This window comes from Polypterus senegalus, chromosome 3, assembly GCF_016835505.1.
Source record: "Polypterus senegalus isolate Bchr_013 chromosome 3, ASM1683550v1, whole genome shotgun sequence".
Lineage (NCBI taxonomy): Eukaryota > Metazoa > Chordata > Cladistia > Polypteriformes > Polypteridae > Polypterus > Polypterus senegalus.
The window spans coordinates 29,011,403-29,029,268 of NC_053156.1; the positions used below are offsets into that span (position 1 = coordinate 29,011,403).

The window sequence follows — 17,866 nt, forward strand, 5'->3', positions numbered from 1 at the left end:
CAGTCGACTAGATTACTGTAACGCACTCCTCTCAGGACTACCCAAAAAAGACATAAATCATTTGCAACTAGTGCAGAATGCAGCTGCTAGAATCCTAACTAGGAAAACTACCTGTGTCATTCAGAATTGACTTTAAAATACTGCTTATGGTTTACAAATGTCGCTCCATCTTTTATATCGGAATGTCTGACTCCTTATATTCCAAATCGTAACCTTAGATCCTCAAATGAGTGTCTCCTTAAAATTACAAGAACAAAACTTAAAAGAACTGGTGAGGCGGCCTTCTGCTGTAATGCTACTAAAATCTGGAATAGCCTGCCAGTAGGAATTCGCCAGGCTAATACAGTAGAGCACTTTAAAACACTGCTGAAAACATATTACTTTAACATGGCTTTCTGATAACTTAACCTTCATTTAATCCTGATACTCTGTATATTCAATTCATTATAATAACTATTCATGGTGGCTCTAAAATCCATATAACCCCTACTCTCTCTTCTGTTTCTTTTCCCGGTTTTCTGTGGTGGCGATCTGTGCCACCACCACCTACTCAAAGCACCGTGATGTTCCTACGTTGATGGACTAAAAGCCAGAAGTCTACATGACCACCATCATCAAGTCCTTCCAAGAGAACCCTAAATCCAAAGAGGACTGTTTGACTTACAGTATGTTAGGTAGATTGCCCTGAGGGGACTGGGCGGTCTCATGGTCTGGAACCCCTGCAGATTTTATTTTTTCGCTCCAGTCTTCTGGGTTTTTTTTTTCCATCCTCCCTGGCCATCAGACCTTACTCTTATTCTATGTTAATCAGTGTTGTCTTATTCTAATTCTTACTTTGTCTTTTTCTCTTGTCTTCATCATGTAAAGCACTTTGAGCTACATTTTTTGTATGAAAATGTGCTATATAAATAAATGTTGTTGTTGTTGTTGTTGATCTCCAATGCCATTCATGAAGGACAGAGTGTCGGAGGTGATGTTGAGACCTCGCCAGTCTCAGAGTCTGCTAAAAGCAGAGATGTTAGCACAAAAGACCATTTAGGGTTACTAGGGAGTAACTTGCAAGAAGAAATGTTTGGCTTGTTGCTAGTTTTATTTTGTGTACTATATTTTATGGGTTATTTAATGTTTACTGTATTATAAAAAGTGCCTATTATCAGAAGTAATGTTTAGTTCTAAAAAGAATTCTACACAGAAAAGAATATTTTGAGCAATCTTTTGTGAAAGATTATAGTTTCTGTTGGTCGCATGGACCTAACCCACTATTTCACTTAGACTCAAAGTATAAACACTCACGGCTTTGACTTTCAATCTGTTTTCTAGCAATGTTACCCAAACGAAAGTTGAAGGTTGACTGTAGAAATGATTTACATTAATACTAATCATGGAAACTAGCCACCCTAAAGATTGACAGAGAAAATATTCTTGTTATGAATCATATTGCTTTTCTATTTTGTACTTGTTTTATTACTGTTACTGTTTCATTACTAATTATTATTTCATTTATTACTTGTTTATTATTGTAATGATGGTGACGTCATTTTTAGATGCAATTTCATTGTACAATTTTCAACTGATGCAAGACTGTATGGTTTATGGTGTGTGATGTCGTTACACGCTTTTGGATTTTTTCAAAAGATTTTGTGTGTGCTTCTGTTCATTTTACTTCAAGATTTCTCTTCCTGGGTTTGGCTTGGTGTTTAGAAATTAAGATTTATTCTTTGCTCTCTGGCTCATGTTACTAGCTGCTTGAACGTGAACCACAAGACTGTCTACTCCTGTTTAAAAAAAGAATTGACCGTTTTTCCTTTTTCTGATCCAAATGTTCTTTAATAATTCTAGTTTAGGCTACATGTCAGTCAGTCAGTTTTTTTCTGAGCAGTTCTTATAATTTGCCCTCTGTGTTAACAGCTCAATGTTTTTTTTTCTACAGCCTGGGTTGATTAATACAGTTTGAACAAGTCAGCCATTTGAAAACTGAACTATGCTATGTAATAAAGCAATACACTGGATTGAATGAATACACAACATATATGTTGCACAAACTCTTAAAAAATTTAAAAACACCAAAGTGCTACAAATTAGCCATTGTAAAGTGCTTAATTTAAATTAAAGAGCTTTGTCACCTAGACCTCTTGCCAGGTCATTGGGGTAAATGCTATCATTCAGTGTACCAACAAGAGTGGACTGGAAGTACTTCATGTCAGTCAGATCTATTTTGTTTTTCCTGGACGGAGGTAAAACTGGTATCAGCCTCCAATAAGATCGACCCAGAGCCCATTTACAATCAACAAGTCTATGGTGATCAATAAATTGGGCTCCCATAAACTTAACTGATAGGAACTGGGAGCCCTCCTTTTGGCCTTATGAACAGAGGTGCATACCGTGGTGGTGTACTGCTGTAATTCGGTATTGAGAGGAAGAACCTTGGAATATGGCTGCTCTGTCCTGTTGAAATTTATGTGTTTGTAGAGGAGCTAAGCAAGTCATTACTGGGACATAAATGTGGGTTGTAGTCTACTCATCAATTTTATATCTGTATTATCGATGTGTTCTTAAGTACAGACAGATACTTTCAACTTAGTGAACTTATGTCTTAAAGTGTTTTCTTTCCTGTTTGATACTCTATTTACTATATGTTTTTAATTATAACAAGAATCTCCTGTTTTTCTTCTTTTGATCATTTTAATTGTATTACTTTGATTCTGCAGGAAAACAAAGAAAGGTTCAATTTTCACTATTGAGAGGTATATTTTCATTTTAAATTATTGTTGAAGAGCAGCACTCCCCCTTTTCTGTTATAATTTCATGCTATTCTATTCTCATTGTAAATATTCATGATGTCTGTATCAAAAATGAATTAACTGAGCACTCACAAGATGGAAGGAGTGCCTTTATTTTATGTGTGGTACCATGCAGTACAGAGAAGGCAATGACTGACTTTAATAGCCATCACCCTCTTAAAAACACATAGGAAATTGGAGACATGCACATCTTTCTTCTTTGCTGTAAGCTAGGGGTCTCCAGCTCCAGTCTTCGAGGGCCAGAGTGGCTGCTGGTTTCCATTCTAACTCTTTTCTTAATTAGTGACCAGTTTTTGCTGCTAATTAACTATTTCGCTTTACTTTAATTGACTTTAATTGAGACTCTGACCTCTGAATTGATTCTTCTTTACTTAAACATCACCTAAATATAAATTTGATGTGAAGTGAGCCAACAGATGACCAGCTAAGTCGAGGCCTCAAACTTCAACCAACTTCACTTCATTCAGTTTCTTAATTTGAAGCCAATTCTCGTTGCTAATTAAACCCGTTATTTAATTCCATGGCGCTCATTCTGCCATAGCAGGCATTTCCAAAACTGTTGATTTTGTTTTTTAAGAGCGCTGTCAAAATGTTTTGTGGACCTGAGCAGATCTTTATTACTGAGGCCTTCACCTTTCTTTATTTTCAGTTATTGTGTGATGGACGCAGTTTGCTGTTTATGTGTTGGTTCATTATGTGTCTTAATATTGTTTGGTTGCTAATTAAGGAAAAAAAAAATAATTAAGGGGCCTAAGTCTTAAATTGTGAATCAATTAAAATGAAGGCAAATAGTTAATTAGCAGCGAAATCTGGTCACTAATTAAGAAAAGGGTTAGAGTGAAAACCTGGAGGCACAGTAGCTGGAGACCCCTGCTGTAAGCTAACGCTAAATGAGGCTCTGAGGCCAAAATGTTTTCTTCCCCACTACATCCAGAATTCATCAGTTTTAGCCTTGTACATGTTAGCTGAGTGGGGCTTTGAGCAAGAGTAGGTTACTTTTTAAAGCTTGAATGAAATGCAGCTTACAGTAAAAATTATACACCACATCTGTCAAGGAATCCAATAAATTCTCGTTGGGAGACTGAAGTCCAAAAAAAACAAGTGTAACTTCTTGATAGAGCTTTCCCTAAAATGTAAAAGAAAGATAAAAGAATTAAAAGTTTTAAGAACTTCCGGTTCCTGATTAAAGCACTCTTTTGACTATGAGTTTTGTTTTTCCTACCTTTAAAAAATTCAGTTTCTGATTTGCATATATTAAAAACTGATTTTGACAGATATATAAATTTTCTATTCGATTACACATTGATTACATTTATTGAATGACTCCTGTCCTTGTTAACTGTTAGCTTTTGCTTTTAGCATTCTTAAGAAGCATTTTAATCGAAGCCTCTTGATCAGTGACCCAGTCCTGCTGCTACTTTAGCACAAGGACAAGTATTGATAACAGAACCAGTACAATCTCATGTAGGAGAATCCTGACTCCAAGGGTCCTGTTTTTATGCAAGTAACAAGGAAAGAGAAATGAAACTAATCACATACTTCAGTAATTCACAAAGTGCATTTAAGAAGTGTTACCACCATCTGTAAGTTTCCCATCCTGAACATGGCTTTATGACTGAACTTTGGCACATATTCAACCTTTGTCATTCAAAAAAATAAAACCAATGATATACAGTAGTGCTTATGGGATTTACTCTTATTGGTCACCTTTATAATAGATGTTCACCATGCTAAAGACCACATGAGTCACTAAGTTGTATTTAACTCCAAATTATTATTATTTGTTTACAGTTTTAAAAGTTGACATTTCACTTCAAAATTGACAGTTTAAAGTCTGTAGTATAGTCTACAGATAATTTTACAAAACTTGCCTTGAGACCAAGGTTTTATGGATTCGGTTGTGCAGTCTGACTCACTCTTTGACCCTCAGCAATTCACTTATTCTTCTTATTTTCCATTTAAAAAAAATCAGTGAAAACAATTTTAATGCATTCTGAACCATAAAGTGGCACAAGGATTAAATCCATAAAGTCAATAAATAGCCTACGCCTCAAATATCAGTCCTTCACAATTCAAATAGCAACTGTGGGTGTGGCACAACTATGTTGCAGGACACCATTTTGCATGCACTGACCCACTTATCCTTCTTGAATATATAGATGTCAGATAACCTGCACATTTTAGGATTAAGGCAGGAAAACTAGACTATCCTAAGAAGAATCCATGCCTAAGTAAATACAACTAATAAAAGTTTTTAGGATGGACCTTTCATGCTGCAAAACCAGCACCCAACTTTTCATATATTTACCCATTTGTACCTGCCAGAGTGAACCAGAATAACCAAATGTTTGTTTTTTTTCTCACACTTAAAGACTTTATAACATATCATCTTTGTCTATTTCTTCAAGCGTGATGTCTAATTGGGCTCACAGTAATGTCATGTTCTGTGTCCAGAGTTAGAAAAAGTGGGTAGAGTCTCTCAGGGACATTGAACTCCATGCGTGTGAAAGAATAGATATGAGATCTTGTATCCACATTGTAAAAGGACAAGTGCCCATCCTCATAATTAAGAAACAGTCCCACCTTGGAAGGCTTTGAACGCAGGAAAAGAGGAGTTTTGGGATCTGTGAGGATGCTAAACTCTTCTCCAAAATAACGTAAAACCCAGTAGCCTGTTTGGGGCTGCATAGTGACACCACCCTGCCTCTCAGCAGACTCCTTGGTGATGCCAAGTCTCCAGTACGTATTCCCTTCCACCTCCACCTCCCAGTAAAACTTCCCCCAGGTGTAGCCCTCCGTGGCCAAGACACAGGGCCATCCGTCAAATTTCTGGGGATTGTTGGATGGATTTGGGATTTCCACATCAGCCCTGCGGGCTCTCTTCCCATCTTCTGAGAGGATCAGGCCAAACTGCACTGTGGGATCAAGAATCACTTCCACTGGAGGAAAGGAAGAAGATTTGTTATTTGAAAATCTTAACAGTTTTCCATTACAAGAGCAACTCACTCATACAGACTCTTTCACTTTATGCATGTGTTATTGTTCTGTACATTTAATTTTCCATTTTGGCCCATCAATCTGCACTTAATAATATAATGACAAAGTATGTTTTCAAATTTATTAACAATTAAAATTTGTGAAATTGAAAGTGTCAAATATTAGCCGTATGTAGATATACAAGCATTTAAGCAAACAAGTTACCCTTATGCATAGAAACATCTAAGCATATACATTTTCTCATCTTTCTTTTGCACCTGCACCCATTCAAAATTACATCTTTCTTTGCATGGACGGTAGGATGTATGACTATGGCCAGTTAAACTCATGTAGATATGACAATTCAACACAGGCAATACTGAAAATGGGATTGGAATCAAAGGGGATTGCACTAACCACTGCACTACAATACTGTCCACTATACTCTGGGAATTAAATACAAAAATTGACATACCTCCACAGTCAATCATCGCCTGCCATTCTGCAATTAAAAAATGATTAGAAAATGATCAACAATTACTCCGAGAAATGAATTACACACTTTAATTTAAAATGCAATACATTTGTCTGTGTTTTCAACTCTGAAAATAAAGACTTTAAGAAGCATTTCTACTTTTGTAAATACAGGGTCACCAGTGTGGTGTGGACGAGTAAAAACTGAGTTTCCTGAAAATGATACTCTAATTGCACTCTGATTGGTTCTGATTGGTTTGTGCTTACTTCATGGTTCTTCTGTGATTGGATTCAACTCATTATAACATCTCATTCACTGATTGGTCACTTTATACGGAAGAAAAACATTTCCAAGCATAGCAGGGAAATAGAAGATAGGGCAAAATAGGGCATTGAAGTTGCTTTCCATGGCACTCTTTGTGTTACTTATGCTTATTGGTGAGGCGGCCTTCTGCTGCTATGCACCTAAAATCTGGAATAGCCTGCCAATAGGAATTCGCCAGGCTGATACAGTAGAGCACTTTAAAACACGGCTGAAAACACATTACTTTAACATGGCCTTTTTATAACTTCATTTTAATCTTAATTTAACTTAATCCTGATACTCTATATGTTCAATTTCCTCAAAATAACTATTCATGGTGGCTCTAAAATCAGTACTGACCCCTACTCTCTTTTCTGTTTCTTTTTCCGGTTTCTTTGTGGTGGTGGCCGGCGCCACCACCACCTACTCAAAGCTACATGATGCTCCAACAATGATGGACGGATTAAAAGGCAAAAGTCTACGTGACCATCATCATCATCAAGCCCTTCCGTGAGAATCCTAAATCCAAAGAGGACTGTTTCATTTATGTTAGGTAGAATGCCCAGAGGGGACTGGGCGGTCTCATGGTCTGGAATCCCTACAGATTTTATTTTTTCTCCAGCCATCTGGAGTTTTTTTTTTTTTTTCTGTCCCCCCGGCCATTGAACCTTACTCTTATTCGATATTAATTAATGTTGATTTATTTTGTTTTATAATTGTGTCTTTCATTTTTCTATTCTTTAATATGTAAAGCACTTTGAGCTACTGTTTGTATGAAAATGTGCTATATAAATAAATGTTGTTGTTGTTATTGTGTTTCATAAGGTTTTAATGCTGCATAAATGCGTAAAAGGCAAATTGTTTGCCAGCCAATACAGTTTTGCGACATATCCTGTGACCTGCTGTGTTACTGCTGTAGTGAAAAATTCAGCACCTCATGAAATTGCAGATAACTCACTTGAGAGTCTCTAACCAGCAATTAAACCAGAAATCAGAACAAGCTAGCATGTATTAATGTAACAATACTTGGTCCTACAGAATCATAAACCTCCTTAAGTAATCGAGAGAGGACATTGTCCAGCGGGCAATTATTAGAGCGTAGAGCGTTGCACCAAATCAGACAATAAAGACAATGATATAGTCTCAAAGTTTTCAAAGACAGCAGAACACACTACAGGAAGAGATGGCTCCTGAACTGGTAGTGTGACCGATGACCAAATAACATTAATTTTACTTACAAGGAATTGCCGATGTTACAGAGAAAGCTGTATCACAGAGATTAATAACAGAGTTTATAATATCAAATAAAATGTGTGGCCTGTAATAGTTGTTAGAGACAAGTTTAGACAGTATTCAGGTTTGCAGATTTAACTGTGGTCCAATATTCAGGTAAGTCTCTGAAAATGCCTCAGGATACATACACCTAGTCTTTTTTCCATTTACGCTCAGCTCACCTATAGGATCATCTGAGTGGACAAGCTGATTCTTTTAGCCAGGGCTCCAATTTAGGTTTTGTAACTCTAGATCTAAAGGGAGCAATAGAATCCAAAATACTTGTTGAAATGGAAACAAATTAAGTATGAAATTCCTCTGCATCCGGATTGATGGAAAAGTTTCCATGTCATACAATAAGGAGTTTCTAAATGCAGTAGACAGCCGACTCTCAATCATCAGTTTAATCTCCTATCAAGGAATTGACGTCTCTCATTATGACTTGGTACTTATATTTTAAGTAAAACAGGGTACTGATCCAATACTGGTAAATCACAGATCACACTGCTCGATATGGAGACACCAAAAGACAGAATAAAATCCAACGTATGCCCCAAATTTTGAATTGAGACAATCACTGACTGAGATCAAAAGAATCATTAATGCTTAAAATATCTTTGGCCAGAGGCTTGGTTTCACAAAATCCCCAACAATTAAAATATTAATTAAAACCAGTAACGGCGTACTGCACGATAATGTGCAATGAATACACTTGACTTATAGTTCTCATACTCTGTCTCTGTATGTTTAGCATTTGTTTGGTCAGAGGTTGATGTGCTTGCTGCATCCTGAGCAGCTCTTGTTTTCTCCAGTCTAGCGGCCTGCTTTTTCTCTTCTTCCATCGGCATCTTTTCACGTTAAAACTGATTAAGTCAGTGATTGTATTGCAATTGCGTAGTTCGCTTTCTTTAATTTTTCACTTAAGCTGGCACTTAAGTCTTCAATCTGCCTCAAGAATACTTTAAGATATGAAGAGGTAGGGGAAGTGACGGCAAAGGTGGTAGGGATGAGAACGGCGCCTGTACGCATATACTGCACGGCCGCCCTGCTGCGCACTGCTGAGAGTTGATTCTATAATAAAGTAAAATAAAAATGAAAAGAGTAATAAAAATCATCACCCTGAAAGTTGACAGAAGAGGTCACGTAGTATATGCGTGCCAAATTTCAGGTTAATAGGTCAAACGGTTTGTGAGCTACAGGTGATTTAAAATCCTGGACAAACGGACAGCCATGGTAGCATATTATATAAGAAGATATGGCATAACTCCAGCCAAGAATTCAGAAAATTCTGGAACAAAGTTCTTATTAAACTTCAACGGGCAATAAACTATCACACAACAAAATACAGGATAGGGTTTATCTTAAATAACTGCAGCTCAGGGCTGGAGTAGGCAACAGATGGAATTCAGTGGCAGTTGAAACCATCTCTGCACCCTTCACCCCTGCTGTTGGTCCGAGGACTGCTGAAGAATTTACAATCAGAAGGACAGAGCTCAGAAAAAGGGACAAACTTATCCACATTTAGTCAAGTTTCCATCATAAACATGAAATCCAGACTGTTATAGATAAAATAAATTTGGCAGAATAAAAGTCTTGTTAGATTAGCGATCTAATATTTAACAGAGCCATGCCAATTTTGAGCACATTGGTAGCTGGCTGAGATGCATGACCAAGCGGAGGCAGGCTTATGAGATCCACACCACCACTCCAAGGCTGAATCCATCATTGTTGTGGGAGCTGAGCCAAAACAACTGTAACAATGGGCTGGATCCTCAGCTGAAACCCACAGAGCTCAGGATGTGGTGGCAATAATATCCACCAGGAGCAAGGCAAAGATCAGCCATATCTGAGGAAGCCAGGTAGATCCTGATCTTTACCAGCAGCCTCCCTGCTTTCCATGCCTCCTACTCCTTTTTCTGCAGGAAAAGAGACAGGGGTCCCGGCAAAGGTTTAGTGGTACAGTAGCCAAAAATGGAGGAGGGCTAGAAGTGTGATAATTGCCTTGATTAAAAACTTCGACAACATCTCCATGGAAGGTCGAATGCTAAAAAGTGCTTTGCAATCATAGACCAGCAGAGAGGAGACATTATATAGAGACAAAAACAAAACAATCAACAGTAACAGCGATAGAAGTCTTAGCAGATGGTTTGCAACACACACTGGTGCAATCTTGACGGTCTGCGTAACTTCAGTTACTAGCCACTTGTATTCGTAATTTTGTGGGGATCTGGGTTAAAAAGAAATACAAAACAAAAATCATAGAGACAATATGTGTAGGACAAAGTCGGCATTGCCTATTCTTTCAGGCTTTAGTGGCACACCAGACCTATTAATAAAGCAGGGATAGGGATGCAGGTATCCTGCTGAGAATTCGACGGACAAGAGACCATTAAGCCCGTCAGGCCCATTTGTTTAGCTAAGAGCAAAGCTGTCTCAATATCTCACCCAGATTTTTCTTAAAGGTTGTCAAGGTTTCTGCTTCAACAACATGTCTTAGTAGTTTATTCCAGAGTACCTCAACAATTTGTGTAAATAAGTGCTTACTAACTTCAGTTCTAAATGCACGTCCCTTTAATTTCCAGTGATGTCCTCGAGTATGTGATTCACCATTAAGCTGAAAGTATATTGCAGGATCTCCATTATCAATTCCTGGATTAGGTCCCCAGGCAGTCTCTTCTGCTTTAGACTCAACAGTTAATTCTCTGAGTCTGTCAGAGTAGGACATGTCCTTAAGTCCCATAATGCTCCTGGTTGCTCTCCTTTGCAAAGCTTCAAGTGCTGCTATGTCTTTCTTGAACTGTGGTGACCAGAACTGCACACAATACTCAAGATATGGTCTTACCAGTGCATTATATTGTTTGAGCATAACGTCCCTTGACTTAAATTCAACAGTTTTTAAAGATACAACCTTTTATTTGCCTTTTTAATTGCTTTTGCTCTTTGCTTAGTTGATGAAAATGTTGCATCAACATAAACCCCTAAATCTTTTTCAGAGATTGCCCCCTGTAGCTCAGTGTCTCCCATTTTGTATTTATAATTGATGTTCCTTTTGTCCATGTGTAGCACTTTGTACTTTTCAACATTAAACTTCATCTTCCAAGTGTTTGTCAAGTTCTGATGTGTGTCCTGGTCGTTTTGAATTTTTTTGTCTGTCATCCTTCCAATTTTAGTGTCATCCGAGAATTTCACAAGTCTACCAACCTGAACGTCATATGATTACAAAGGTGTAAATCAGGCTTGCACTGACATCGCTCCAGAGAGATGGAGATCTCTTGAGCTAGAAGAAGGGAAATGGACTCCAGCCAGAATAAAGACCTATAATTCAAGGAATGCCAACTAAGATGGACAGAAGAACATCCCTTTTAGAAGACACCAATTTTGCAACTAAAAGTGACTTTAATCCAGTCAGGAAAAGGTCCAACTTTCATTTATATCCACATCCACCCCATCTCTCTAGAGAAGATGCAAAACCCAGAGAATGGCATCCTCTCTGGGATTCTTTTAGGGAGGGAGAAACTCTCCAAAATGACAGAAAACCCCTGAAACCTGCTCTCTGAACTTAAAAGCTATGCACCGCTCTTCCTTGGAGAGACAAAGCTGACAAACCCTTCTCTTTCTCAGTTTGCCAAAGCTGAGAAGCCATGACTTCAAGAAGGGAACTTCAGCATCTAAACTCTTGGGCCAGAATGAATAATGCGTTTTCCCTATTAAGTGGCAAAAGACAACAGAAAGCAAGCTCAAGAAGGAGTAGCACAGCACTGACAAGGATCATAGAGCAGAGAGAAAGACTCCAATGTACGAAGAATCCTCCACTTGAACCCAGAGCAACAACAAAGCAACAACTCCACAAAACAATGGACAGCATCATCATAGTAAAGTAGTTATCTGTGCCAAGATAAAGTAGAACTCTATATAGCAGTAAACAGTCTGTCTGTGTCCAGTCTTATATATTAATGTATTGTGATGTGTGGGTCCGTCTTGCACCCCATAACACAAGGCTGAGTCTCAGTACTTTAACTTTATTCAGCTTGAAACAGGAACAGCACGGTTATTTATTGTAGCGGGATCTACCACTCTACTATACACAGACACAGCAATCAGGCAGGGTCGTGGCCAGGTTAGTGGCCAAGTAATCCTGTTCCCTGCATGTATAATGTTCCTTGCATCACCCATCGGTGACAGGCACTTATAGCGTGAACGCAGTTGGTTTGGATTTGGTTTTGCTGGGAGCCTGTGGTTGTCCAGGCAACTGATAGGCTGTCTTCCACAAATGTGGCGATTGTGCTTCAAGACGCTCTTTACCGTGTCATTGTCCCATTGAGAAGAGTTCAGAAACCTTACAATATATACGCAGTTATCATACTTCTTTAATTCTCAAGTTTATTAATAAATTGTATTATTCTGTTTCTTAAAACAAATGAGTGTTAGTTACCTTTATATACGTTTAAAAGCCAGAGACCTGCGTTCTACTACAGAGAAAGGTAAGGTAAATAAAGTAGGGGCCTTGCCGAATTATTAGATTAATGCTTGGCATTGCCGAAAGCAAAACTGCTAATTAATTAACCAACTTAAAATTTACTCAGTGCCTACATTTAAATTGACTGTCAGTGGGTGGGCAAATCAAAATTTCTTTGTCAAATCCAACATTTTCAAATGCCATACAGACAGCAATCTGTCCATAGCTTGAACCCAAGGCGCTCAGCTGTGAAGCATAAAGAAACATTCAAGCATAAAATGTATAATTTTCAAGCATACAATTAGATAGTTGAAAAAAAAAATCAGACAGCTTCAGGAGCTCTCTGAATTATAAACGTAGCTAAGCAAACATATTCTTAAAATGTGTTACGTACTGCTTAATCTTTTTATCTATTCATAAAGTGTTTTGCCTGTTTTCTACGTACACTCCTGCAGAAAAGTTTGATTTTTGTTGTGCTGTGTGCTGTGTGCTGTGTGCTGGATGTTGTCTTGCCAAGTTAAATGAAGGCTTGGTCCAAAAGAATCTGAATAATCCCTAATTTATACACATTTAACAGACAGCAGTGGTAACCACCATACTTCCTATGTAGCTTACGAGGAGATTATATTTTTTAAAAACTAATAAAAAAGGCCAGTAATAGGACATTTCAAGCCCAAGAATAGATGATAATAAGGTGACAGACTTTTAGACAGTAAATGAACATTGAGAGCTGTAAAATATGCTGGTGACAACAGCATACTGTCTATAACACATACCTGATTTAGGCAGGGAACAGATTTTCTCTGTGTGAAGAAGAAGTAAATGATTATATATAAGCATAAAACTTAAATTATGTATTAATTATTGCATCCATGATCAACAACCAGAATGAGAGATCCAGGTATGAAAACGATTAATCAAAAAAGCAGTTAAACTCATAATCACCACAAGAGGGCAGCGTGTTCACTGAAAAAAAAAAATCTAAGCAAGTGAAGTTTTTTTTTTTTTTTATCAAATCATAAATCTTGTTTTCCTTATTGTTATTGTAAGATATCAAGAAATTTGTAAGATTATTTATGTTATTTTAAGAAATCATGTCAAGTAAATTTTCCTTACCCCACTGACATTTTTTTTGTGAAATAAATCAAAACAACTGGCTTGAAATAAAACTTTTCTCTTGCTTAGATTTCATTTTTGCATTATTTTGGGTGCTCAACCTAAAATGATAATATATTGAGAAGATCAGGTGATGGTGACCTCTGGAAGCGTGTCCTTTCTCTAAAGTGCTATAGCAGCTCATTCAGTTTTGTTTCTATATGGTCGGCCTTATTTGTTATGGCTAAGAAAGTAGAACAATGCTGGCAGGCTGATTATATAAAGGTTTGCACATGAGAAACAGTGTGGGAGGAACACCAGCAACTCCACCAGCATTAGGTGAAAGCAGACATATCATGAAGGATCTCATTTGTCAGTTCCTCAAGAAATAGAATTCCACAGTATTTGTAAGACTTTCCAGCCGTGACAACTTACTTGAACTGAACACCGTGAAAAAAGCAAGAGTTCTTTAATGTGGGTTTCCATTAATCAAGATAGCAGCCAACTTCAGGTTCTTGCAAGCGGTAGTGTAACTGGTTAATAACAGGTTAAGAATATTCTGTCTTCTAATGTGGGACCTTGCTCTGTGGTTGGCTGGCGCCCTGCCTGGGGTTTGTTTCCTGCCTTGTGCCCTGTGTTGGCTGGGATTGGCTCCAGCAAACCCCTGTGACCCTGTAGTTAGGATATAGCGGGTTGGATAATGGGTGGATGGATAATGTTTGACCTTTTGTGACATTTCTCTGGACATTTCGTGGGCAAATATAGTTGTTGTCACTCTGAAGATTATGAGAGCAACTTCTGACCAGGCCATGTCTTTAGTAGAGCTTGAATGGGCTATTTTGGTGATGCCCACCACCACCACCACCACCCACTCTATACCATCATTGACTCATTTATGTGGGGAATTCTGGGTACTTATCACCATCCACTTCATACTCTTCTGGGGTGCCCACTACTATCTACTCTGTACTGTCACTTAAGCCATTTGTGGTGAACATTTTGGGGGTCCCATGACTATCTACTCCATACCGTCTCTAAGCCATTTGTGTTGGACCTTCTGGGGTGCCCACTACTGTCCAATTCCAACACTCTTTTTACCATTACCCCCCCTGGAAGAGCAGCTGTACAACTGGATGATCAACATGACACCCTTCATCAGCTGCTTATAGTGCCAACCATATTATTTCACCTGATTGTGGACAAGTTTTGGAAATAATGGACCACTCCTCCTGGAGGCAACTGCATTTCTTTCACTGCACATTTAGAAATGAATAATAACACAATGATGTAGTGGAGAAAAGCTTTTGATTTAAGGATTTCACATTCTGCATCTTTTTTTCAAAACCCAACAACTTTTCACTGATTACATTTTGTTGTCACAGTTTAAATTTGCTTAATGTGCAAAAAATTAATATACTGTCTTACCAATTTCCTTATACAGATACAAATAGGGCAAGAGATCACCTGAAAGAAAAACAGCAACACAGTCTTAGTACTAATTTTAGTGCTGCATGACAAGGACCATTTTTGTCATGCCAATTCATTGTCGTAAAATGCAAAAAGCCATCTTTGTTGGAGCCTGGCTTCCTAACCCACCTTATATAGGTGAGTGTAAATTTAAGTCACACTATTTGTACAATATATTGTAGGAAACAGTGGCATAAAGTAATTTTTCACAAGACCATGGTACACCACATACATAAGCACAGGATAAGTGCAAGACAAGTAGAGAACTATACTGTACTACACTAAAATATAGACAATAGATAGATAGATAGATAGATAGATAGATAGATAGATAGATAGATAGATAGATAGATAGATAGATAGATAGGAAAGGCACTATATAATAGATAGATAGATAGATAGATAGATAGATAGATAGATAGATAGATAGATAGATAGATAGATAGATAGATAGATATGAAAGAGGGCAGCCTGGTGGCACAGTGGTAGAGCTGCTGCCTTGCAGTAAGGAGACCTGGGTTTGCTTCCCAGGTCCTCCCTGCGTGGAGTTTGCATGGAGTCTCCCCGTGTCTGCATGGGTTTCCTCCCACAGTCCAAAGACATGCAGGTTAGGTGCATTGGCGATTCTAAATTGGCCCTAATGTGTGCTTGGTGTGTGTGTGTGTGTGTGTCCTGCAGTGGGCTGGTGCTCTGCCTGGGATTTGTTCCTGCCTTGCACCCTGTGTTGGCTGGGATTGGCTTTGCAAACTCCCGTGACCCTGTGTTAGGATATAGCTGGTTGGATAATGGATGGATAGATATGAAATGCACTATATAATAGATAGATAGATGAACAGACAGAAATCAATTGAAATATAGTCACACACCGACTTACGGCCGACACACTTGAGGCCATTTATATTTACAACCGAGGGCCATAGGAAATCAATAGGGTTATAATGTTCTAGAAATTGTTAAAACTAGCTTCTACAGGCCCAAAGACTGTATGCCTATTGTTTATCACGCATATAGGCAGTGAGAGAAGGGATGGTGAAGCTGGAGAGTTAGAGTTGTCTTTCCTGTACTGTTGCTGCAAACATCAGATGGCCACAAACTACCAATAAGTGAAAACAATATATATGCACCCACAGACAGACACTGATTGGCCATGCAACGCAGCATTTGTTGTGATCATACAGGCGGCACAGATTTTTTGCATCCAATCTGTGCAGATGGTTTGTACCTTCTTCTTCTATGAAGAAGATACAAACACGTTGTAAATAGTATTAAATGTTTTCGTTATTATTATTATTGTTTCATAGGGTCTCATATGTTTTCTGACTCTTGAAGGACCCTTTAAGGTTTGGTTTAATGGGTGCTGCTATACGTGGCTAAATCTTTTGCATTTGGCCTGCTCAGCCTTCCCTTTTACTGGCATGCGGCCACAGAGACTTGAAGATCAGTTTGTGCTACTCCATACTGACAGTCAAAGTATTTGTACTGGTGACCCACACCAGACCCCTAGAGCCTCAATTACAATGACCTGTACACTTTGCAACCAACACATGGGCCAATTTGACATAGGCCAGTCCCAAATGGAGCCATAAGTCAGCACATGACTGTATAGAGAACCTGATCACACTAGACGTTGTTGTAGAAAAGAGAATGGCGGCAAATTGACTGTCAGGAGGCTCTCTCTTGGAGCACTTTTAGCCACAGGCACAATCCATCATGGTGTGCTAAAAAGTGCCTCTGGGGGTCTTTTCTGCTCACTGCTTTCAGGAAATTCAGTGCTTCCTCCTGGAGCACTCGTTAAGTTTATTTTAAAATACTATATTGAAATATCTGCACAATATACATTTATATAATTATTTATTGTTATTTATTTACCAGCATTGACCTATTTATGTAGGGAATTCTGGGTACTTATCACCATCCACTTCATACTCTCGCCGGACCATTTGTGTGCAGCGTTTTGGGGTACCTACCACCATCTAATCCACACCTTCTCTGAGCTATTTCAGTTATTAGTCAAATATTAATTGTCCTATGAGTATGTAACCTTGTTTTTTATGGTTCTGTTGGTGTATGCATCTGAATTTCCACATTGGTTTATTAAAGTGTATCTAATCTAATCTAGTAATAAACAAACAAACAAATAAATAACAACAGCAACTAATAATAATAAAAAAACAGCTGTAGTAGCAAATATAACAAATGAACTGCATAGTAATAAACTGCGAGATCTAGCATTACTTATAGTAATGACACTAATGGAATATATTATTTGGAAAATGTATTCAACCATATTATTACTATTACTACTTCTATTAATAGTAATAAAAATATTTTCCACATGTTTTGAACTGCCCCCCACCCCTTCTTTTTCTTCTGGTCCTTCACCTCTTGATCATTCCTATTGATATTTCTCCCTCTCATACCATGTCTTTCTTCTCCTGGACATCTCTGCTGTCCCTCAAAATGAGCAATAATGTAACAAAGCTGACACTGGCCTCTTGCTGGAAACCCCTGAGCTGCTTTTTTCTTATTTCTAGAAAGTTTCTTTCTATAATCTGGGCCTTCTAAAATTCTCTGCATGGTGAATGGATCATTTAAATAAGATATCAAAAAGTGTCTACCAAATGCTCTGCTTTCTGGGTGTTGGTTTAACTGGTAACATGGTGATCTCATAATATGCCTCAGAGTCAACAGGTTGACTTTTCAAAGACTACAAAAAGGTGTCAATCTATGGCTAACACGGTACAACACTCTCCTGCTATGGATATACCAGACACCACAATGTACCGGATTCACATGGAACTGAAAACCCAATAGAAGGAGAGTATTTTTCAGTTTCTTTGTTACACTTTTCCTGATGAAGGGGCCTTAGCTGCCTCAAAAGCTTGCATTTGTAATCTATTTAGTTAGCCAATAAAAGATGTCATTGCTTCATGATGCTCCAACAATGATGGACGGATTAAAAGGCAGAAGTCTACATGACCATCATCTTCATCAAGCCCTTCCGTGAGAATCCTAAATCCA

General features: G+C 38.1%; 1 protein-coding gene across 1 annotated transcript in view; it reads right to left on the reverse strand.

The window, feature by feature from the left end:
* Positions 1–4,555: 4,555 nt before the first annotated feature.
* Positions 4,556–17,866, reverse strand: part of LOC120524959 (butyrophilin subfamily 1 member A1-like) — a 56,894-nt gene continuing 43,583 nt past the window's right edge. Inside the window, exons 7-10 of the mRNA XM_039746868.1 lie at positions 14,804–14,842; positions 13,060–13,086; positions 6,253–6,279; positions 4,556–5,740 (exon numbers count right to left, since the gene is read on the reverse strand). Coding sequence (XP_039602802.1) covers positions 5,205–5,740; positions 6,253–6,279; positions 13,060–13,086; positions 14,804–14,842 — 629 coding nt within the window. The 3' untranslated portion in view covers positions 4,556–5,204. The remainder of the gene's footprint in view (positions 5,741–6,252; positions 6,280–13,059; positions 13,087–14,803; positions 14,843–17,866) is intronic.